The sequence below is a fragment of the Stegostoma tigrinum genome, chromosome 12 (genome assembly GCF_030684315.1).
Source record: "Stegostoma tigrinum isolate sSteTig4 chromosome 12, sSteTig4.hap1, whole genome shotgun sequence".
Lineage (NCBI taxonomy): Eukaryota > Metazoa > Chordata > Chondrichthyes > Orectolobiformes > Stegostomatidae > Stegostoma > Stegostoma tigrinum.
Window position 1 is genome coordinate 5,778,695 of NC_081365.1, and position 24,395 is coordinate 5,803,089.

Genomic DNA, 24,395 nt, shown 5'->3' on the forward strand with positions numbered 1-24,395 from the left:
TTCCGCACAGATAACAGATCAACATTTGTGGAGGTATTATCGTCCACATAAATGTGATCATGAGGGTTTATTTCGTGCTATGATGTGTTTTGAAATTTCTTCATCATTTTATTTAAAAATGTCTTCTGGAAAAAAAAATCACATATATAGCAGCGTTTATACTGAATGTTACTGAAGTTGCAGAGAAGACAAATAGTTGTGTAGCAGCAAGAGAATTTTGTGTTTCGGAGAAACTTGTGAGAGGAATAGGAAGAGAGAGGAGTTGAACATGTGGCTACAGGGATGGTGCAGGAGGGAGGGTTTTGGATTCGTGGATAATTGGGACTCTTTCTGGGGTAGGTGGGACCTCTACAAGCCAGATGGTCTTCACCTGAACCAGAGGGGTACCGATATCCTGGGGTTGGAATTTGCTAAGGCTGTTCGGGTGGGTTTAAACTAATTCAGCAGCAGGATGGGCACCAAAATTATAGTTCAACTATAGAAAAGGTTGAGCGTAGGGTAGTCCGAAATAAAGTTTCAGGGAAGCAAGATGGCACCGGCAAGCAAGAAGTTGGTTTGAAGTGTGTCTACTTCAATGCCAGGAGCGTCCGGAATAAGGTGGGTGAACTTGCAGCATGGCTTAGTACCTGGGACTTCGGTGTTGTGGCCATTTCGGAGACATGGATAGAGCAGGGACAGGAATGGTTGTTGCAGGTTCCGGGATTCAGATGTTTCAGTAAGAACAGAGAAGATGGTAAAAGGGGCAGAGGTGTGGCATTGTTGGTCAAGGACAGTATTACAGTGGCAGAAAGGATGTTTGGGGACTCATCAACTGAGGTAGTATGGGCTGAGGTTAGAAACAGGAAAGGAGAGGTCACCCTGTTGGGAGTTTTCTATAGGCCTCCGAATAGTTCCAGAGATGTAGAGGAAAGGATAGCAAAGATGATTCTCGATAGGAGTGAGAGAGACAGGGTAGTTGTCATGGGGGACTTCAACTTTCCAAATATTGACTGGGAACACTATAGTTCGAATATGATAGATGGGTCAGTTTTTGTCCAGTGTGTGCAGGAGGGCTTCCTGACAGTATGTAGATAGACCAACAAGGGGCGAAGCCACATTAGATTTGGTACTGGGTAATGAGCCCGGTCAGGTGCTAGATTTGGAAGTAGGTGAGCACTTTGGTGATAGTGATCACAATTCTGTTATGTTTACTTTAGTGATGGAAAGGGATAGATGTATACTACTGGGCAAGAGTTATAGCTGGGGGAAAGGCAATTACGATGAGATTAGTGATAATGGGAACTGCAGATGCTGGAGAATCCAAGATAATAAAATGTGAGGCTGGATGAACACAGCAGGCCCAGCAGCATCTCAGGGGCACAAAAGCTGACATTTCGGGCCTAGACCCTTCATCAGAGAGGGGGATGGGGTGAGGGTTCTGGAATAAATAGGGAGAGAGGGGGAGGCGAACCGAAGATGGAGAGAAAAGAAAATAGGTGGGGAGGACAGTATAGGTGGAGAGGTAGGGAGGGGATAGGTCAGTCCAGGGAAGACTGGAGTTTAATGCAGACAAGTGTGAGGTGCTGCACTTTGATAGGAGTAACCGGAATGCAAAGTACAGGGCTAATAGTAAGATTCTTAGTAGTGTAGATGAGCAGAGAGATCTCGGTGTCCATGTACACAGATCCTTGAAAGTTGCCACCCAGGTTGACAGGGCTGTTAAGAAGGCATACAGTGTTTTAGCTTTTATTAATAGAGGGATCGAGTTCCGGAACCAAGAGGTTATGGTGAAGCTGTACAAAACTCTGGTGTGGCCGCACTTGGAGTATTGTGTACAGTTCTGGTCATTGCATTATAAGAAGGATGTGGAAGCTTTGGAAAGGGTGCAGAGGAGATTTCCTAGGATGTTGCCTGGTATTGAGGGAAGGTCTTACGAGGAAAGGCTGAGGGACTTTAGGCTGTTTTGATTAGAGAGAAGAAGGTTGAGAGGTGACTTAATTGAGGTATAAAAAATAATCAGAGGGTTAGATAGGGTGGATAGGGAGAACCTTTTTCCTCGGATGGTGACGGCGAGCACGAGGGGGCACAGCTTTAAATTGAGGGGTGAAAGATATAGGACAGATGTCAGAGGTAGTTTCTTTACTCAGAGAGTAGTAAGGGAATGGAACACTTTGCCTGCAACGGTAGTAGATTCGCCAACTTTAGGTACATTCAAGTTGTCATTGGATAAGCATATGGACGTACATGGAATAGTGTAGGTTAGATGGGCTTGAGATCGGTATGACAGGTCGGCACAACATCATGGGCCGAAGGGCCTGTACTGTGCTGTAATGTTCTATGTTCTAGACCGGAGAAAGATATCGAATCAACTTCAGGCAATGCCAAAGTGAAAGTGTGCCGACACGGGCAAATCTGACAAGGGGCCACAAATGGAGAAGAAAGTTGCTGAGTGGGGATTGAAAATTGTCAACGTGGAAAATCAAGAAGCCACCCGATTCCATCCACCAAACGAGTCAAAGAAGGACGGGATTTCCGATTTTAAGGCAAGTGCTGGATGATGCGCAAAGTTCCTGAGAGGCCATGACTTTGTATTTCAGCAGAGAACTAGGATTGTACAAAAAATGCCGGCTGAACTAGTAGATCAGACATTACAGTAATTACTGAAATTCGCTGTGTTGTTTTTCTTTATTCATTTAAATGTCTATTGGGCTTCTGCCAATGATACGGTATTGTGGACTGTAGCATGAATTTCAGCCCCTCAAAAGTAGTAATTTTCTCCCCTTTGGTCCAGGAACTCCCTACCTACATCCTTGACACCACCCACGCCCTCCACCTCCTCCAGGACTTCCAATTCCCTGGCCCCCAACAACTCATTTCCACCATGGACGTCCAGTCCCTGTACACCTGTATTCCTCATGCAGATGGCCTCGAGGCCCTCCGCTTCTTCCTGTCCCGCAGGCCAGGCTAGTCCCCCTCCACCGACACCCTCATCCGCCTAGCCGAACTCATCCTCACCCTCAACAACTTCTCTTTCGATTCCTCCCAATTCCTACAGACTAAGGGGGTGGCCATGGGCACCCGCATGGGCCCCAGCTATGCCTGCCTCTTTGTAGGTTACGTGGAACAGTCGCTCTTCCGCACCTACACAGGCCCCAAACCCCACCTCTTCCTCCCTTACATTGATGACTGTATCAGCGCCGCCTCTTGCTCCCCAGAGGAGCTCAAACAGCTCATCCACTTCACCAACACCTTCCACCCCAACCTCAAGTTCACCTGGCCATCTCCAATACATCCCTCACCTTCCTGGACCTCTCAGTCTCCATCTCAGGCAACCAGCTTGTAACTGATGTCCATTTCAAGCCCACCGACTCCCACAGCTACCTAGAATACACCTCCTCCCACCCGCCCACCTGCAAAAATTCCATCCCCTATTCCCAATTCCTCCGCCTCCACTGCATCTGCTCCCAGGATGAGGCATTCCACTCCCGCACATCCCAGATGTCCAAGTTCTTCAAGGACCGCAACTTTCCCCCCACAGTGGTCGAGAACGCCCTTGACCGCGTCTCCCGCATTTCCCGCAACACATCCCTCACACCCCGCCCCTGCCACAACCACCCTAAGAGGATCCTTCTCGTTCTCACACACCACCCCACCAACCTCCGGATACAACGCATCATCCTCCGACACTTCCGCCATCTCCAATCTGACCCCACCACCCAAGACATTTTTCCATCCCCACCCTTGTCTGCTTTCCAGAGAGACCACTGTCTCCGTGACTCCCTTGTTCGCTCCACACTGCCCTCCAACCCCACCACACCTGGCACTTTCCTCTGCAACCGCAGGAAGTGCTACACTTGCCCCCACACCTCCTCCCTCACCCCCATCCCAGGCCCCAAGATGACTTTCCATATTAAGCAGAGGTTCACCTGCACATCTGCCAATGTGGTATACTATATCCATTGTACCCGGTGTGGCTTCCTCTACATTGGGGAAACCAAGCGGAGGCTTGGGGACCGCTTCGCAGAACACCTCCGCTCGGTTCGCAATAAACAACTGCACCTCCCAGTCGCAAACCATTTCCACTCCCCCTCCCATTCTCTAGATGACATGTCCATCATGGGCCTCCTGCAGTGCCACAATGTGCCACCCGAAGGTTGCAGGAACAGCAACTCATATTCCGCTTGAGAACCCTGCAGCCCAATGGTATCAATGTGGACTTCACAGGCTTCAAAATCTCCCCACTGCATCCCAAAACCAGCCCAGTTCGTCCCCTCCCCCCACTGCATCACACAACCAGCCCAGTTCTTCCCCTCCTCCCACTGCATCCCAAAACCAGCCCAACCTGTCTCTGCCTCCCTAACCTGTTCTTCCTCTCACCCATCCCTTCCTCCCACCCGAAGCTGCACCTCCATTTCCTACCTACGAACCTCATCCCACCTCCTTGACCTGTCTGTCTTCCCTGGACTGACCTATCCCCTCCCTACCTCCCCACCTATACTCTCCTCTCCACCTATCTTCTTTTCTCTCCATCTTCGGTCCGTCTCCCCCTCTCTCCCTATTTATTCCAGAACCCTCTCCCCATCCCCATTTTCTGATGAAGGGTCTAGGCCCGAAACGTCAGCTTTTGTGCTCCTGAGGTGCTGCTTGGCCTGCTGTGTTCATCCAGCTTCACACTTTATTATCTCTCTCCTCAAAAGTAGTATCCATGTTATAGTCGATTGCTTTAATTTAACCTGCAAAAACAGTCTATAAAATTCAACCTTTACATGAGTATATTCAGTATATGGCTCGTCCAGATCAGTTTCTGATCAATTACAACATACTGTGCCCCCATCAGATATTGCGAGTGGGGGAATTCAATAAGGTAATGCTCTTGAATGTCAAGGGGCAATGGTTAAGATTGTCCCGTGTTGGAAATGATCATTGCCTGGCACTCATGTTGCATTAATATTACTTGTTACCTTTGTCACATCATCATCACACGCCCACTCCACGTCCTCTTCATTCCTAACTTAAACATTTGAAAGAAATTTTAATCCGTTCTGGTCTTTGTTTCTGACTGCTTCTTGAACACTGCTGAAGTATGAGTCTAGTTCTGCCTTTGATACTGACAAAATTCCCTCCTATCTACAGCGTCTCAGGGTGAAAAAGGGAACTTTGGGAAGTTTGTTTCATGCCAACTACCGCACTGCAGGTGGAAAAAGGTGAGTTTGATTGGACAGCTCTTCTGTGAGAAGGTGAGCGATTATTCTGGAGCAGAGTGAGGAGCAGATTCTGTGTGTGAGTGTGAGCTTTGTCAGGGAAATGGCCTCAGTGGTGAGGGACAACCTCCCTATGATGGAAGGATGTGGTGAGAGGAAGGGTGAAGTGGGTGCATTGGTTAACCTGGCTTACAGAGGCAAACAGTACCCATGAGCTGTCAAGATAACAAAGTGTGAAGCTGGATGAACACAGCAGGCCAAGCAGCATCTCAGGAGCACAAAAGCTGATGTTTCGGGCCGAGACCCTTCATCCAAGACCTAGACCCCTCACCCTGAGATGTTGCTTGGCCTGCTGTGTTCATCCAGCCCCACACTATGTTATCTTGGATTCTCCAGCATCTGCAGTTCCCATTATCCCATGAGCTGTCAATGTTGGAGCTGGGGGTAAGGGGGGAATCAAGAAGACTTTGAATAGGGTGAAGACTGTCTTCGTCCTGTTTACAGATGACTCAGGATCAGCCAGGGTATGTGTGAACAGTGGGGGGTTAGTGCAGACAGGGTAAGTGTGAACAGTAGGGTTAGTGCAGACAGGGTAAGTGTGAACAGTGGGGTTAGTGCAGACAGGGTAAGTGTGAACAGTAGGGTTAGTGCAGACAGGGTAAGTGTGAACAGTGGGGTTAGTGCAGACAGGGTAAGTGTGAACAGTGGGGTTAGTGCAGACAGGGTAAGTGTGAGCAGTGGGTGTTAGTGCAGCCAGGGTAAGTGTGAACAGTGGGGTTAGTGCAGACAGGGTAAGTGTGAACAGTGGGGGGTTAGTGCAGCCAGGGTAAGTGTGAACAGTAGGGTTAGTGCAGACAGGGTAAGTGTGAACAGTGGGGTTAGTGCAGCCAGGGTAAGTGTGAACAGTAGGGTTAGTGCAGACAGGGTAAGTGTGAACAGTGGGGTTAGTGCAGACAGGGTAAGTGTGAGCAGTGGGTGTTAGTGCAGCCAGGGTAAGTGTGAACAGTGGGGTTAGTGCAGACAAGGTAAGTGTGAGCAGTGGGTGTTAGTGCCGCCAGGGTATGAGTGAACAGTGGGTGTTAGTGCAGACAGGGTAAGTGTGAGCAGTGGGTATCAGTGCAGACAGGGTAAGTGTGAGCAGTGGGTATTAGTGCAGACAGGGTAAGTGTGAGCAGTGGGTATTAGTGCAGACAGGGTAAGTGTGAGCAGTGGGTATCAGTGCAGACAGGGTAAGTGTGAGCAGTGGGTGTTAGTGCAGACAGGGTAAGTGTGAGCAGTGGGTATTAGTGCAGACAGGGTAAGTGTGAGCAGTGGGTGTTAGTGCAGACAGGGTATGAGTGAACAGTGGGGGTAGTGCAGACAGGGTATGAGTGAACAGTGGGGGTAGTGCAGACAGGGTAAGTGTGAGCAGTGGGTATTAGTGCAGACAGGGTAAGTGTGAGCAGTGGGTATCAGTGCAGACAGGGTAAGTGTGAGCAGTGGGTGTTAGTGCAGACAGGGTAAGTGTGAGCAGTGGGTATTAGTGCAGACAGGGTAAGTGTGAGCAGTGGGTGTTAGTGCAGACAGGGTAAGTGTGAGCAGTGGGTATTAGTGCAGACAGGGTAAGTGTGAGCAGTGGGTATTAGTGCAGACAGGGTAAGTGTGAGCAGTGGGGTTAGTGCAGCCAGGATTAGTGTGAGCAGTGGGGTTAGTGCAGACAGGGTAAGTGTGAGCAGTGGGTGTTAGTGCAGACAGGGTAAGTGTGAGCAGTGGGTATTAGTGCAGACAGGGTAAGTGTGAGCAGTGGGTGTTAGTGCAGACAGGGTAAGTGTGAGCAGTGGGGTTAGTGCAGCCAGGATTAGTGTGAGCAGTGGGTGTTAGTGCAGACAGGGTAAGTGTGATCAGTGGGGTTAGTGCAGCCAGGGTTAGTGTGAGCAGTGGGTATTAGTGCAGACAGGGTGAGTGTGAGCAGTGGGTGTTAGTGCAGCCAGGGTTAGTGTGAGCAGTGGGTATTAGTGCAGACAGGGTAAGTGTGAGCAGTGGGTGTTAGTGCAGACAGGGTAAGTGTGAGCAGTGGGGTTAGTGCAGCCAGGGTTAGTGTGAGCAGTGGGTATTAGTGCAGCCAGGGTAAGTGTGAGCAGTGGGTGTTAGTGCAGACAGGGTAAGTGTGAGCAGTGGGGTTAGTGCAGCCAGGATTAGTGTGAGCAGTGGGTGTTAGTGCAGACAGGGTAAGTGTGAGCAGTGGGGTTAGTGCAGCCAGGATTAGTGTGAGCAGTGGGTATTAGTGCAGACAGGGTAAGTGTGAGCAGTGGGTATTAGTGCAGACAGGGTAAGTGTGAGCAGTGGGTGTTAGTGCAGACAGGGTAAGTGTGAGCAGTGGGTGTTAGTGCAGCCAGGGTTAGTGTGAGCAGTGGGTGTTAGTGCAGACAGGGTAAGTGTGAGCAGTGGGTATTAGTGCAGACAGGGTAAGTGTGAGCAGTGGGTGTTAGTGCAGACAGGGTAAGTGTGAGCAGTGGGTATTAGTGCAGACAGGGTAAGTGTGAGCAGTGGGTGTTAGTGCAGACAGGGTAAGTGTGAGCAGTGGGTATTAGTGCAGACAGGGTAAGTGTGAGCAGTGGGTGTTAGTGCAGCCAGGATTAGTGTGAGCAGTGGGTGTTAGTGCAGACAGGGTAAGTGTGAGCAGTGGGTATTAGTGCAGACAGGGTAAGTGTGAGCAGTGGGTGTTAGTGCAGACAGGGTAAGTGTGATGTAGGTTTGTTTGGGGCTAGGTTGAGCTGATTGTGGAAAACAGAATCTCGAGGCATGAAGCAGGAAAGGATCAAAAATACTGCAAACTCGGAAAATCCGTGTGAGGGAACAGCAAGTGGCAGAATCATTCAATCAGTCAGAAAGCATCTGTGGGCGAGCAGATAGGTTTGTGTTTCATCAGGCAAGACCGGTTTTGACAAATTGACGCGTCTGAAAGGTTAACTTGTCTGTTTTCTTTCTCTGCAGATGCTGCTGGAAGGTTTTGCGTGTTCTCTGAGGGGGTGGATACAACTGTTTCTTGATCCAGATTGCAGCGGTCAGGAGATGGAACTGACAGGAGAACGGATTTGGTCCAGGTGTAGGTGTCAATTTGAGAAGCTCATGCCTGTACTGTGTGACTTGAACACAGTCAGTGAGGGAAAGGCACTGTCTGACTGTCTGAGAAGCAATTAGCACAAGCAAACAATGTCAATCACAGCACCAGGAATGGGAAAAATTGACTGTTTCCTACAGCTAGTAATTTATAGGATAAGCAGTGGACTCACTCCCAGAATGTTGTACATATCTTTTCCGCATCGAGGCAACTTACAAAACCATTCTGCTTCAAACATTCAGAGATCACATTGAACAATCCACGATGACTGTAATTAAGCAGTGCACACAGAGTAAATCCTCATCTATTCTAACCCACAAAGCACACCCAAGCCAATAGGGTTAAAGACGCATTGCATGCAGAGTAAAGCTTTCTCTACGCTGTCCCCCAGCAAACACACCCAGGGTAGGGACAGCACAGGGTTAGATACAGAGTAAAGCTCCCTCTACACTGTCCCTATTAAACACTCCCTGGGGCAGGGACTGCACGGGATTAGATAGAGAGTAAAGCCTTTCTGAATTTGTTGCTTCTACCTGGAAGTTTGCATGCTGGGATGTAGCTCACCAGGGGAAGAGATTTGTCCTGTGATCTGTTCTCCGAATACAGGCACAGACCCTGTGGAAGGTTCTTCTGCTCCAATCAGAGGCTGTGTCTGCATTACCTTTGCTGTTGATAGATTCACTCATGAGCCTGTCAGTCCCCAACACAAGAATAGTGAACTAATCAAACTTTTGCCCTTTCATTTGACCTGACGTTCAGATTTCTTTTGGTGGGGGTTTACAGGACACTGCAAGAGAGAGGATGACGACTGCAAGGGCAGGTGAGATCAGGAGGCTAGGCATTGGTCAGCAGGTGGTGGGGCAGAGGCTGTAAGTTGGGGAGTGGGTCAGGGGAAGTCAAGACCTTCTCTTTCATTGGTGCTAACCCTCTGAACAGCTGCAGTCTCATGATGAATTGGACATCCTCCACCCAACCACTGTGTGCGTGTGAGAGACAGAGAGACTTTGAGATGGGAAATGTATGAGGAGGCAGGAGTGAGAAGGGGAAGTGTGAATTTGAATGTCTGAGGGAAGGTTTAATGTGGTGTGGGAAGAAGGTCGTAGTTATTTTTTAATCGAGTGCAGGGTATCGGCATCATTGTTTTCATTGTTGTCAAATATTGTTTATCCCTAATTACCCAGAGGGCAATTCAGAGTCAATGACATTGCTGTGGCTCACATGCAGACCAGAACAGATGAAGATGATAGATTTCCTTCCTCAAAGATGTCTGTTTATCTGACAGTCCGCAATGACTACACAGACATTGGTAAGTTCAGAATGCCAAATTTTCTTTTTAAATGGAATTCAAATCCTACCAGTCTGCCATGGCAGGATTCGAAACCCAGGCCCTAGAACATTAGCTGAGTTTCTGGATTAATAGTCCCGTGATCATACCACTACGCCATTGCCTCAATGATCAGATGGAGGAGTTAGAGTGGGAGAGTGTGGGAGAGAGGGAGTGAGAGAAGGAGAGTGTTTGTGGGAGAGAGAAAGTGACAGTGGGAGAGTGTGTGCAGGAGAGAGGGAGTGAGAGAGGGTGAGTGTGGGAGAGAAAGAGAGTGAGAAAGTGAGAATGTGGGAGAGAGGTAGTGAGAGAGGGAAAGTGTTTGTGGGAGAGAGGCAGTGAAAGAGGGAGAGTGTGTACGGGAGAGAAGGAGTGAGAGTGGGAGGTTGTCTATGAAAAGGAAGAAGGTGGTGGGCGTACTGTATGTGAGAGGGAGAGTGCTTATGTGTGGGGACAGGACAAAACAGGAAATGTGTATGTGGGAGGGAGTGAGTAGAAGGGGAAGGTGTTTCTCTGGGAGAATCAGAGTGAACACTGAAACAGTCTAAGCCAAGTTTTCCCCTATTCTCTGAGCTAAACACTGATCCACACAGGAAATTGGGAGAGAAGGAAATGGAAGCTGGAAGGTAACTTGGGCTTTTCTCCAAGACTGACTCGAAGTCTTCAACACAGGAGGTGAAAGTAAGACCAGTGCTACTCAAATCCAAATTCCCCATGATCAGGACTTGGGTCCAAAAGAAACTTTTAATCATTTGGCTCAGCTGCCTGGCACTTTTTTAGAGCTCACTTTTATTATTTAATCACTTAACTAAATTAATCTTTTTTATTTGTAATTTATTCTTTTTGAAATTCTTGTTCACCGTTCTTTTTTATTATTTTGAAATTTGCTCATCATGCTCCTACCACTGACTCCCCACAACTGAGCGGGAGAAAAATTGAAATGCAGCCCCCAAGGTTGGACAGGCCTCACTAGCCTATTCATTGTGCTAATCACCCAAAATTCAAAACCCTACTCCAGCAGCATGACCTGTCTCTCACTTTCCTTTTAATTCTGGCCAAAAGCAAATGCTCTTTTGTTATAACAAAGTGTGGAGCTGGACGAACATGGTAAGTCAAGCAGCATCAGAGGAGCAGGAAAGCTGATGTTTCAGGCCTTCTTCATAAAATGAAGGGTCTAGGCCCGAAACGTCAGCCTTCCTGCTCCTCTGATGCTGCTTGGCCTCCTGTGTTCATCCAGCTCCACACCTTGTTATCTCAGATTCTCCAGCATTGGCAGTTCCTACTATCTGGGATTCTGTGAAAGGTTATCTTTGGGACATTCAGAGGGTGACGTTGAATGACAGTGGGGAATGTTAGGCTCTCACTGGGCTTTCTCCAAACAGAGTGCTTCAAACATTTCAGAATGACATCTACTGAGATATCCCACCTCCTGGACAACAACATGACGACTGTGCAAGGAATAGCTTGTCATACCTTTGACACATACTCAACAGTTCACTGACGGACAACGGGGCAGAGGGTATGGTGTTAAGCGTTGAGGACAAACCTGAGAGACTTCTTTCAGAGCTGTTGTGGGAACTGGAAGTGCTGAAGTCCTCAGAATGGTTGTGAGGCATTCTGTTAGACAATCCCTCAGCCAATCGGTAGTCAGGGATGAAAAGCAGGGCTAAAGGTCAAAGGGTAAAAGTCACAGTGGCATCAGGTGTAGTAGCTCATGGCACAAGCACATGCAATGACATGCAGTTAATGCAGATGAAGCTGCGGTTTTCAGGGAAGGAAGAAAGAAAGAACAACTCGCAAGGTTGAAAAACAAAATCTCACCATCGGGGCCCTTTGCTTTCACATTCTATCAGGTTATCCCAAAGAATTCGGGGAGAAATCAAGCCGCTTTGTGAATCTCTTCTCATTGGGACAATATGCCACTTTGATCACTGGCCTTGCGCCAAAGTTCAGGAGAGCTTAACACCGTAAGACGTAGGAACAGAAGTGGGCCATTCAGCCCATCGAGTCTGCTCCACCTCTCAATGAGACCATGGCTGATCTAACCATCATCGACTGCATTTTCCTGCCTTTTCCCCATTACTGTTAATTCCATTCCTGAATGACATTCATCTCTCTCAGCCTTGAATATACTTAATTACCCAGGTTTGACATCATTCTGCAGGAAAGAATTCTACAGAGAGAAGAAATTCCTCCTTTTTTCTGTCTTAAATGGAAGACTTCTTTTTCTATGTGCTCTGATCCTAGCTATTTGTCAACCTTATCAAGTACCCCAGAATCATGTGTGTTTCAATAAGTACCCCTCATATTCTTCTAAGTCCCACACCTTGCAGACTAATCCATAATCCTCCAAAAACACAAGGTCATCCAATTCTCCACCTCCTGTCCCCTTACTCAGGACAAGTCCTGTTCACTATATGGCCCCTATACTCACTGACATGTATTGGCTGTACTTTAATGTTAAAATTCTCTGCATTGAGTTCAAATCGTCCTGCGGTGACGCAATGGTGAAGAATGTCCTAGATGTGATTTACACTACCACAAACACACTACAGACAAAATTCCCCGAGGTTCTATTCATTGTGGCCAGCGACTTCAACCGTACCAACCTCAAGCAGTGATGCCAAAATACCACCAACATATCTCCTGCTGCACAGGAGACTGAACATCCTGGACCACGGCTACACAACCATCAAATCGCCTACCGTTCCATTCCACATCCACACTTCGGAACTGTGAACCTCGGATGAACCAGGAACTCCACTCCCTACTGAAGACCAGACATGCAGCATTCAAATCAGGTGTCCCGAACCAGTACAGGAAATCCAGATATGACCTCCACAAAGCCATCAGGGAGGTCTAGAAGCAGTACCAGACCAAGTTAGAGACCCAGACCTACCAAACAGATTCCCACTGTCTATGGTGAGGCCAAAATGACATGACAGGACACAAAATGAAGCAATGTAAGGTGGAGGACAATGACACATCCCTCCCTGACAGGCTCAATGCTTTCTGTGCTCGGTTTTGAGCAGAATATCATCAGCATGGCAATGCCTGCCCCCAACAGCCCCAGACACACCTGTTCCCTCAGTCACTGCTTCAGAAATCAGATTGGTCTTCCTGGGAATCAACCCAAGGAAAGCAACAGGTCTGAATGGTGTCCCCAGTCAAGATCGCAGATCCTGTGGGATCCAACTGGTGGAGGTATTCACCGACATCTTCAACCTCTTCCTCCTACAAGGTGAAGCTTCTGCATGCTTCAAGAAGACCACCATCATCCCGTACCCAAGCAAACACAGGCAGTGTGCATTAGTGACCGTCACAGAACTGCTCTGCCTCAATAATCAGGAAGTGCTTCCAAAGGCTGATCATGGCCTAGGTCAATAAAGATGCCATTTCCCTCGCCCTGCACTCATCTCTACACCATCTGGACGACAAAGACATCTACATCAGACTCCTGCTCATCAACTACAGCTCCGCCTTCAACACCATTATCCCCTCCCACTGATCTCAAAACTCCGTGGCCTTGGTCTCAACTCTGCCAAGGGGAGGCAATGGCCTTGTGCTATTATCACTGGACTGTTAATCCAGAGACCCAGACAGTGATCTGGGGAGCTGGGTTTCAATCCTGCTGCAGCAGATGGCAGAATTTGAATTCAATAAATATCTGGAATTAAGAATCTAATGATGACTGTGAATCCATTGTCGCTAGTTGGAAAAACCCATCTGGTTCACAAATGCCATTTAGGGAAGGAAACTGCCATCCTTACCTGGTCTGGCCTACATGTGACTCCAGACCCACAGCAGTGTGGTTGACTCTGAACTGCCCTCCGGGCAATTAGGGATGGGCAATAAATGCTGATTGGTCAGCAATGCCCACATCCCATTGATGAATAAAGCTCTCTGCAACCTGGTCCTCAGCTTTCTGACCCACAGACCACAGTGAGGACAGGCAACGGTATCTCCTCCTCAATACCACTCAACACAGGACCCTCTCAAAGATATATCCTCAGCCCTCTACTGTGCTCCGTATGTGTGTTGTAAAGGTCCGAATGAACACCATCTACGAGTTTGCTGATGTGACCACCACAGTGGGACAGATGTGTAACAATAACAAGTCAAAATACAGAAGAGGAACAGAGGGCTTGGTGACGTGGTGCAATGAAAATAATTTTGTCTCTCAATGTCAACAAATTAAAGAACTGATCATTGACTCCAGAAAGAAAGGAGGAGAACACACCCTCACCTACATCAATGGGACTGAGTTTGAGAGAGTGAAGAGCATCAAGTTCCTCAGAGTGATGATAACCAACGAACTGCCCAGGATTTCCCATGTAAATGCGACAGTCAAAAAGGTACAACGCCCTCTTCTTCCTCAGGCAGCTCAGGAAATTAGCCATGTCCATAAGGTCCCTCACCAACTTCTACAGATGCACCATTGAAAGCAAACTGTCTGGGACCGTAAGAAACTACAGAAGGTGATGTGCACAGCCCAGACCATTATAGAAGCCAACCTTCCATCCATGGACTCCATTTACACAGCTCACTGCTGTGGAAAGGCTGCCAACATCATCAAAGGCCCACTGCATTCCAGTAATGATCTCCTACAAACCCTCTGTCAGGCAGAAGATACAGAAGCCTGAACACACACACCAGCACGTTCAGAAACAGCATCTTCCTGGCCTTTATCAGATTGTTGAATGGACTCTGGCCTCAAATAATGTAACCTGCAAGGTAACTTGTACGCCTCTAACTCATTTGTGATCTGTACATCCTTTGCTTGCCGTGATCTGCCAGTACCGCTCGTAAACAAAGCTTTTCACTGTATTTCAGTACACATAACAATAAAGTCAAAATCAAACCAAAATAATCAAACCAAGCCAGTCCTCCAGCTTTACCAAACTCCGAGACCTCTGCCATCTTCCAGTTATGCCTGAAGCACATCCTGATTTAAATCTATTCCCTGTTGCTGTCCATCCCTTTAGCTGATTGGGCCCTCAACCAGGGAATTCCCTTCCATTTCCTTCAAAAATATGTGCCACAACTTCATCTCTCTCTCTCTTGCCTCCAACATGTTGTTCATAGCCTCTCCCTCTCTCTCTCTCTCTCTCTCTCTCGTTCTCTCTCTCTCTCTGGGCAGATTTGTGATCATCAGAACAAATGTCTTCTAATTTGGTTTGATACCACATCTTGTTTGCTAATGCTCCTCAGAAATAAAGGTATTGCACTATATCAAAGACACTATATAAATGTAAGTCATTGCTGCTGTTCTTAGATAGAGATTGAAATTACAACCCTGCTTTAAAAATTTGATTCCCATCCCTAATTCTAATTTTATGTTTAATCATTATTTTATGATCATGCTTGATGAATTAAATTAAATTTAATCAGGAGATTGCACCAAGTACAAAATCAGCCTGTGGTGAAGTGTAATCTCAATTAATATATTAATTAGGTAATACAAATTACACTCTGTAGAATACTGACCAGGGACTGGGTGGGTGGATGGAGGGATAGGTGGGAAAGGTGCGAGCTGGGATTGAGGGATATTTACAGACAGTGGGGAGTGTGGAACATGTGCAGAAGGTGGGGTTTGGAGGATATGGGAAGAAGGTGGGTTTGGGGGATATGGGGAGAAGGCGGTTTTGGAGAACACGGGAAGAAGGTGGGTTTGGAGGATATGGGGAAAAGGTGCATTTGGAGAATACGGGAAGAAGGTGGGTTTGGAGGATATGGGGAGAAGGTGGGTTTGGAGAATACGGGAAGAAGGTGGGTTTGGGAGATATGGGGAGATGTGGTGACTGAGAGATATCGGGAGATGTTCCACAGAGGGGATCGAGGGATGGCAGGAGAAGGTGGGGAGATGGGATTGAGAGATGTGGGGAGAAGGTGGGGATGTGGGATTGAGGGATATGGGGAGAAAGTGGGGAGATGGAATTGAGGGATATGGGGAGAAAGTGTTCAGGACACAGGAAGAAATGTGGGTTAATTAACGAAAATTGAACTAGCTGACTGATGTCGACATGAAGAAATGTCACCCAAAACTGAGTTGTAAATTCGAATTGAATAGATTGTTTCACTGTTCCACATTCCAAACTAGGGCCCCGAGAGTGACACTTGCTCATCAACCTACAGTTAAAGGCATTTAGCTTGTCTCTCAAGTAAACCATGTAGGCAGTGCACAACTTACCCCAGACAGTACCATCCTCTCACTCACCGTTATTAAACTTGCTCTGGTCTGGTAGAGAGTACCCACAGCTGGTCAGATCTGGCTTTGGTTGGATGGAGGCCTTCCACTGAGGCTCAGGCAGGTCCACAGCCAGCTCTTGGATGCTACTGGAATGCAGGAGCTGAGTGGTGGCATAGGGGGTGGTCTGTGTGACCTGGCCTGGGCTGTTGAAGCTGGTCTTGGTGGTGACATCAATGCTGCTGTAAATGGCACTGTCTGAGAGCAGAGTACCTGACTTCTCCCCCTGACCTGCTGCTGGAGGGTGGAGGATCAAGAGACAAGATAGAAAGAGAGAGAGGGCCAACAGAAAGAGACAGAGAAATGTAAAGTAGGTCAATGATCTGTGAGAAAGATTGTAAACATTCACACTGTCAGCATGAAAAATAAATATGTCATCTTGATTGTGCTTCAGGACAGGTGTATTTCATAAAATAACAGAGGTGTGACTATACATAGTCACCACTATGTGGTCTGCATTTGGGATATGATGAATATCCTTCACAATCCACTGAATAAATCCATTGTTTATATTGAAAAACAACACCAAAGGGTTCTTACTGGCAGGCCACCATTAAAATACTCATCACGTAGCTGAAATTTCCACCCCACTGTACCCATGCCCATCTCAATCTCCAACAGCTCTACAGCCATCTAAGATCTCTGCACTCCTCCAATTCTGGTCCTATGTATATCCTAAACTGTAATTCTCCATCTTTGGTGGTTGTTCAAACACCATAAGAAACAGGAACTGGAATATGTCATTCAGTCCCTCGAGCCCTGCTCTGCTATTCAGTAGGATTTTGGCAGATCTGACCCTCTGTTTTTTGTGATTGTCAAAGGAAAAAACAGATCCTGAAAAATGGTTTGTTTGTATATTCCCAAATCTGGCTCCATTGTCTTTCTGAGCTTGCTAATTCTTAGCTGAAACATTCATCTCTTATCATAGGGTGGCACGGTGGCTCAGTGGTTAGCACAGCTGCCTCACAGCACTAGGAACCTGGGCTTGATTACAGCCTCAGGCGACTGTCTGTGTGGAGTTTACATGTTCTACCCGTGTCTGCGTGGGTTTCCTTCAGGAGCTCCGGTTTCTTCCCACAGTCCAAAAATGTGCAGGTTAGGTGGATTAGCCGTGCTAAATTGCCTGCAGTGTTCAGGGTACTGTGGATTAGGTGGGTTATAGGGGGGGTGGGTGTGGTTGGGATGCTCCAAGGTTCAGTGTGGACTTTTTGGGCTGAAGGGCCTGTTTCCACACTGGAGGATTCTATGAATTTACCATTAGAGTGTGATTTAAAATAGGAGACATGTCTTTTGATAATAGGGTAATTTCAGTTTTTTTTTATTCCAAGGGGCTCTGGGACTTGCCTCAAACTGTGATTCAGGTGATATTAGCAACCACTTTAGGTTTAGTATTTGTCCTGTGTTTGAAAGCATTTTAACTTATTCCATGCAATGTCTGAAGTACAGCAATCAGTTTATGGAAGTTAAAATGTAATAGCTTATATCTGGCACTATCTTACTGTGACGATGCTGTGGCTTTCAGAGGTACATTTTGTGCTTTTTTATAATGAGGAAAGGTCAGGAGAGAGGTGGCTTTAAGCACTCAGTTCAAAGCCAATAAAGTAAGCAGCTTGCGAGGTCTTTTTTTAAAAAAAGCTAGAACAATAGAGTTAGTCTGAATGTGTGCGGTCAAGCTCCCACAGAACCAGGATTTTCAGTTTTAACTTTCAGCAGTTGATGGGCTGTTAAAGCTGGATGTGGGAGCTCTTATTCCTCTCTCTGCTACAGCTAAAAGCTGGGGTTCTCTTCCTGCTGCTAGAATTGTATGTAAGGCAATCTGCTTTGCTGTATCTTTGAGCTATTACTATATTGGAACAACTAATTAGTACTAGTTAATATACATATATTATTTTGTAAAGCATTGCAATAGAGTTACAATCAAGTCAATTATTTCCTTTTATTTTGTCTGTATTTTAACTGTCGTGTAAAAATAAACTGCGTTTTGCTAAATGTTGAATAGTTTGACCAATCAAAATGCATCTGGAATACCACACCGTATAGTTACCTCTAAAATAAGAAACAGTTGGCATCAAGACTAAATAAAAAGCAAAAGAATTGCGAATGTTGTAGATCACTTCTGAGGAAGGGTCATTGGACTCAAAACATTAACTCTGATTTCTCTTAACTAATTCTGCCAGGCCTGCTGAGCTTTTCCAGCAATTTCTGTTTTTATTCGGGTCTAGACTATCTTGTTAATATGTTTGGAGGGGGTTTGGTCTGTTCCATACCATTAGTATGTGAAATATTTTAAGATAGAGGTGGATCCATTTTCATCATCTAAGCATTAAGCTTTGAATTCAATCCCTAAAACTCTCAAGCTATGTCAGTAAACCAGATGGGTTTTTAACCACAATTAACAATAATTACATGCTCACAATTAAGATAGCCCACTATTCTCAGGGTAATGGACTTTATATTTAATACAAACCTGCCTTTGTGTAACTTGTAATTGCGACACCTGATCTTCCCTAATCTACTGGAGCAAACTGCCAGGAAATGTGTTTAATTCTTTATTTTCTTGTGGGAGATGGGCATTGTTGGCAAGGCTAGTGTTTGTTGCCCATCCTTAATTGCTCCTTCACTGAGCAGGTCATTTCAGAGGGCAGTTAAGCACTAATCTCTTTCGGAAACCATAGGATACAGGGACAGAATTAGACAATTCAACCCATCAAGTCTGCTGTACCATTTGATCACGGCTGATATGTTCTCAGCCACATTTACGTGCCTTCTCCCAGTGTTCCTCTATCCCATCACCAATCAAAAACCTAGCTACCTCTGTCTTAAATACACTCAATGGCTTGCCCTCCACAGCCCTCTGCAGCAATGAGTTCCACAGATTCACCAGGATGTGCCTGAAGAAATTCCTCCTCATCTCAGTTCTAAAGGGTTATCCCTTCTCTCTGAGGTTGTGTCCCTTGGGTTCTAGTCTCTCCCACCGGAGGAGAGCAGTACTTTCCCATTCTGAACCCCCAGTTGGGAACCTCGGTCCTCTTGCATCTGGAACCAATTGACAAAGATGGCAGCGATGGAGAAGCAGCACAGATCCTCACTGGAGTGACTCACCTGCCTGGTTGAAGTTCCCGATGCCTCCGAGGTCTCCAATGTCAGAGGGACCATTGCTGCCCCCGTTTACAGGCAGGCTGGTGGTAGGCCAGGAGTCCGCTAACCATGGATAACCTGTCTCTCCTGGATTCAACAAGCCCGGTCTGCTGCAATGGGAGCAACACAACAGAAACAAAACCATCACCCTACAGTTATAACTTTTCCAGCTCCACCAGGAGCCCGTCCAATCACTTGAAACTAAAAGGCATTCCCTGTTTCTTTGTAAATTTCAGTAGTGTGGCCTTAAATTGAGAGTGCCGCACCTTCACGGCCCACTCAGGCTGCGATTTCGACAGGGCCTAACACCAGAATGGCCCATCTCCCAGCAGAGACAGGGTGAAATGGGCCACCTGGGTCTCTACTCTACACGTCTTCCTCGAAACCTTGATAAGAACATTAGGACTAGGAGCAGGTGTCAGACATTCAGCCCTTGTGCTTGATGCACCATTGTAAAGGATCATGACTCTTCTCATCTCAGCCGCAACTCCATTTTCCTGCCCACTCCCATAGCCCTTCAGCCCATGATTAATTAAAAATCCATCTGTCTCCTCCTTAAACTTATTCAATATCCCAACATCCACCATACTCTTCAAATCCTCTCACTGGGGAGCATTCATAAATGGAAGGCTCGAGTCAGTGAAGAGTGAGGTAGTGAGTGTGGACTGAGATAGTGAGTGAGGAATGAGATAGTGAGTGAGAAATGAGTCAGTGAGTGGGGAGTGAGGGAGGCAGTGAGTCAGTCGGGAGTGGGGCAATGAGTGGGGAGTGGGGCAGTGAGTGGGAAGTGGGGCGTGGGGCAGAGTCAGTGAGTGGGGAGTGGGGCAGTGAGTGGGCAGTGGGACAATGAGTGGGGAGTGGGACAGGGAGTGGGGAGTGGGACAGGGAGTGGGGAGTGGATCATTAAGTGGGGAATGGGGTAATGAGTGGGGAGTGGGACATGAGGTGGTGAGTGGGGAGTGAGTGAAGCAGTGAGTCAGTGAGTGGGGGAGTGGGTCAGTGAGTGCAGAGTGAGACAGAGAGTGGGGCAGTGAGTGGGGAGTGGGGCAGTGAGTGGGGAGTGGGGCAAAGAGTGGGGAGTGGGACATTGAGTGTGGAGTGAGTCAGTGAGTGGGAGTGGGCAGTGGGGCAGTGAGTGGGGAGTGGGGCAAACAGTGCTGGATGGTCAGAGGTGCTCTCCCTACTCTCTGACCCTTATCTCTGTGTCTGTCACTAAAATCTGATTTCTGTTGGTGGGTTATTTATGTTCACTAGTTGACTGCTGTGTTTGCTGTGAGACAATGGGGCCCCTACTGTTGTTCATTGGTTGCAAATTCCTTTGGAACATCCTGTAATCATGGAAGGTGCTACAGCAATGCAGGATCCTCCTTCCAGTTTCTTGTTCCCACATGCCTCAGCACCAGCAATTACACAGCAGGGAGTTAGCGCATACCCCATTGAAACTCAGTGGCATGAAAGTAGAAATACTCACAACATGAATACATAACCAACCTGAGGGAAAGAAAGACTTGCAGTTATATGGCACCAATCCCCGACCATTAGGACATTCTAACGTGCCGTCTCAATGCGAGCCAAAACAGACTTGAAACGTTAACTCTGTTTCTCTCTCTTTGCAGACGCTGCCAGGCCCACTGAGATTCTCAGAGCTTTCTGTTTGCACAGTGTTCCTTTGTTACTAGCGTCAATTACAATAACAAGTGATACCTCAAGGGCTGTTCCTGGGATCTTCCTGATCAAGTGTGGCCCAGGACATTGTGGGAAGGTAGGGAGGAAATTGCAGGGCTCCTAGCAGAAGTATTTGTATCATCTATAAACACGGGTGAGATACCAGACCACTGGGGGGTGGCTGATGTTGTGCCATTGTATAAGAAAGGCTATATGAAGCCTGGGAACTATAGACCTTGGGCCAAATGCAGGCAGGTGGGTCTAGTTGAGTTGGTGTGGACTGATTTGACCAAAGTGTCTATTTCCATGCTGTATAACTCTGACTCTATGGAGACCGCTTTGCAGAACACCTCCGCTCAGTTTGCAATAAACAACACCCCCTCCCATTCCTCAGACAACATGTCCATCATAGGCCTCCTGCAGTGCCACAATGATGCCACCCGAAGGTTGCAGGAACAGCAACTCATATTCCGCTTGGGAACCCTGCAGCCCAATGGTATCAATGTGGATTTCACCAGCTTCAAAATCTCCCCTTCCCCCACCGCATCCCAAAACCAGCCCAGCTCGTCCCCGACTCCCTAACCTGTCCTTCCTCGCACCTATCCCCTCCTCCCACCTCAAGCCGCACACCCATTTCCTACCTACTAACCTCATCCCGCCCCCTTGACCTGTCCATCCTCCCCGGGCTGATCCATCCCCTCCCTACCTCCCCACCTACACTCCATCTGGCTTCATCCCCGCCCCTTTAACTTGTCCATCTCCTCTCCACCTATCTTCTCTATCCATCTTCTATCCTCCTCCCCCTTTCTCCCTACTTATTTCAGAACCTCCTTCTGCCTCCCCCTTTTCTGATGAAGGGTCTAGGCCCGAAATGTCAGCTTTCCTGCTCCTAAGATGCTGCTTGGCCTGCTGTGTTCATCCTTACACCTTATTATCTGTGACACTCTCTTTGGTTTAAGCTGATCTGACTTTTCAATTTCCAGAATTTCGTTCAGCAACGTCCCAGTTTGGCAGGCTCCCTCCCCTCTCCTTGTGTTCCTCCTGTACTAGTAAGGGACTTGTTGAGAGCAGATCAAAACTCCTGTAAATACACCAATGAACTTTCATTCCTCAATGATCAATAACAGCCTGCTTTTCCTTAAGTCTTGCAACCTAATACAATGGTAAAGGCTGTTTCAGTCAGATCTAGTTCTTAGGGCTAAAAGGATGACAGGGTATGGGGGAGAAAGTAGGAACAGGGGACTGAGTTAGGTGATCAGTCATGACCATACTGATTGGTGAATCAGGCTTGAAGGGCTGAATGGCCTACTCCTGCTCCTATTTTAAATGGTTCCATGTTTCAATGGAGGGAAAATGCCTTATTCTGAGTTGTATAAGCTGACACTAGAACAGGTAAACAAAAGATTCATCAACGATAAAGATTTTAAGGGAGAAGTGGACAGGGTAAGGTAGGGGATTGCAGAGTTTACAGCCTAGTCAACTGAAGATGCATTCACCGATGGTGGAGCATTGGAGATGCGGAGTCCAGCTGCCGTGTCTGCTCACAGTTAGCACAGCAGCAGAACCAGATCCAACAGCAATTCCTTCATCAATCTGAATCGACTGTCTTCACAAATGCACACAACCAATTTCGAACCAATTCATCATCTATGAGTCATTTACTCTGTGATCGATTCAGTGTAATTGGGTATTCAAGGCAATTTAAAGGCAGCCAATAAGAAGTGAGAATCACTAAAATCTTTGTTGACGAATACCTCATGAATCCAACTAACATCGCTGCAGCAAGTAAGCATGAGATTTCAGCAGAATTCCCTTCCCCACAAATGACGGATATTAAACAGTTTGATGGTTTTTTAAAATCCCTCCAAGGCTTCCTCAGACATGAACCGTTTTCTAACCTGAAAAGGAAACTCAATCGTTGTTAATCTTCTCTCGAATTCGCAGCTAAAGCCTCTCAGCAAACCAATTTCTGCAATGGTTCTGTGTACGGGCAAACGGGCAATGGGGTCTGACACCATACCACAGTTAAAACTCTCGACAGTGCAGCCCTGTCACTGAGTCACTGACTGACCCCCCCAGACAATGCGGCCCTGTCACTGTGTCACTGACTGATCCCCAGACAGTCCGGCCCTGTCACTGTGTCACTGACTGATCCCCAGACAGTCCAGCCCTGTCACTGTGTCACTGACCCCCCGACAATGCGGCCCTGTCACTATATGACTGATCCCCCGACAGTGCGGCCTTGTCACTATGTGACTGACCCCCCGACTGTGTGGCCCTGTCACTATGTGACTGACCCCCGACAGTGCGGCCCTGTCACTGTGTGACTGACCCCCCGACAGTGCGGCCCTGTCACTGTGTGACTGACCCCCCGACAGTGCAGCCCAGTCACTGTGTCACTGACCCCCCCCCCACCGACAGTGCGACCCTGTCACTATGTGACTGACCCCCGACAGTGCGACCCTGTCACTATGTGACTGACCCCCCGACAGTGCGGTCCTGTCACTATGTGACTGATCCCCCGACAGTGCGGCCCTGTCACTGTGTGACTGACCCCGCCGACAATGCGGCCCTGTCACTGTGTGACTGAGAGACCCCCCCAACAGTGCGGCCCTGTCACTGTGACACTGACCCCATGACAGTGAGGCCTGTCACTGTGTCACTGACCCCATGACAGTGAGGCCTGTCACTGACCCCCCCGACAGTGCGGCCCTGTCACTGTGTCACTGACCCCATGACAGTGAGGCCTGTCACTGTGTCACTGACCCCATGACAGTGAGGCCCTGTCACTGTGACACTGACACCCCGACAGTGCGGCCCTGTCACTGTGTCACTGACCCCATGACAGTGAGGCCTGTCACTGTGTCACTGACCCCATGACAGTGAGGCCCTGTCGCTATGTCACTGACGCACCCGACAGTGCGGCCTTGTCACTATGTGACTGACCCCCCCGACAGTGCGGTCCTGTCACTATGTGACTGACCCCCCCGACAGTGTGGCCCTGTCACTGTGTCACTGACCCCATGACAGTGAGGGCCTATCACTGTGTCACTGACCCCATGACAGTGAGGGCCTGTCACTGTGTCACTGACTGATCCCCCGACAGTGCGGCCCTGTCACTGTGTCACTGAATGACCCCCCGACAGTGCGGCCCTGTCACTGTGTCACTGACCCCATGACAGTGCGGCCCTGTCACTGTGTCACTGACTGACCCCCCGACAGTGCGGCCCTGTCACTGTGTCACTGACCCCATGACAGTGAGCCCTGTCACTGTGTCACTGACCCCCCGACAGTGCGGTCCTGTCACTATTTGACTGACCCCCCGACAGTGCGGTCCTGTCACTATTTGACTGATCCCCCGACAGTGCGGTCCTGTCACTATGTGACTGACCCCCCAACGTGCGGCCCTGTCACTGTGACACTGACCCCATGACAGTGAGGCCTGTCACTGTGACACTGACCCCATGACAGTGAGGCCTGTCACTGTGTGACTGACCCCCCGACAGTGCGGCCTTTGTGACTATGTGACTGACCCCCTGACAGTGCGGCCCTGTCACTGTGTCACTGACCTCCCCGACATTGCGGGCCTGTCACTGTGTCACTGACCTCCCCGACAGTGCGGTCCTGTCACTATGTGACTGACCCCCGACAGTGCGGCCCTGTCACTGTGTCACTGACCTCCCCGACAGTGCGGTCCTGTCACTATGTGACTGACCCCCTGACAGTGCGGCCCTGTCACTG

At 48.1% G+C, this 24,395-nt stretch overlaps 1 protein-coding gene across 50 annotated transcripts in view; it reads right to left on the reverse strand.

The window, feature by feature from the left end:
* The window catches only part of robo2 (roundabout, axon guidance receptor, homolog 2 (Drosophila)), a 1,006,048-nt gene that overhangs the window by 54,707 nt on the left and 926,946 nt on the right, over nucleotides 1-24,395 (reverse strand). For 45 of the 50 annotated variants that reach the window (XM_059650119.1, XM_059650114.1, XM_048540457.2 and 42 more), the window contains 3 exons: nucleotides 18,954-19,099; nucleotides 15,822-16,088; nucleotides 11,151-11,270 (listed from right to left, as the gene is read on the reverse strand). In XM_059650119.1, the coding sequence (XP_059506102.1) occupies nucleotides 11,151-11,270; nucleotides 15,822-16,088; nucleotides 18,954-19,099 (533 nt within the window). The remainder of the gene's footprint in view (nucleotides 1-11,150; nucleotides 11,271-15,821; nucleotides 16,089-18,953; nucleotides 19,100-24,395) is intronic. The other 5 variants (XM_059650110.1, XM_059650109.1, XM_059650100.1 and 2 more) reach the window with 3 other exon arrangements.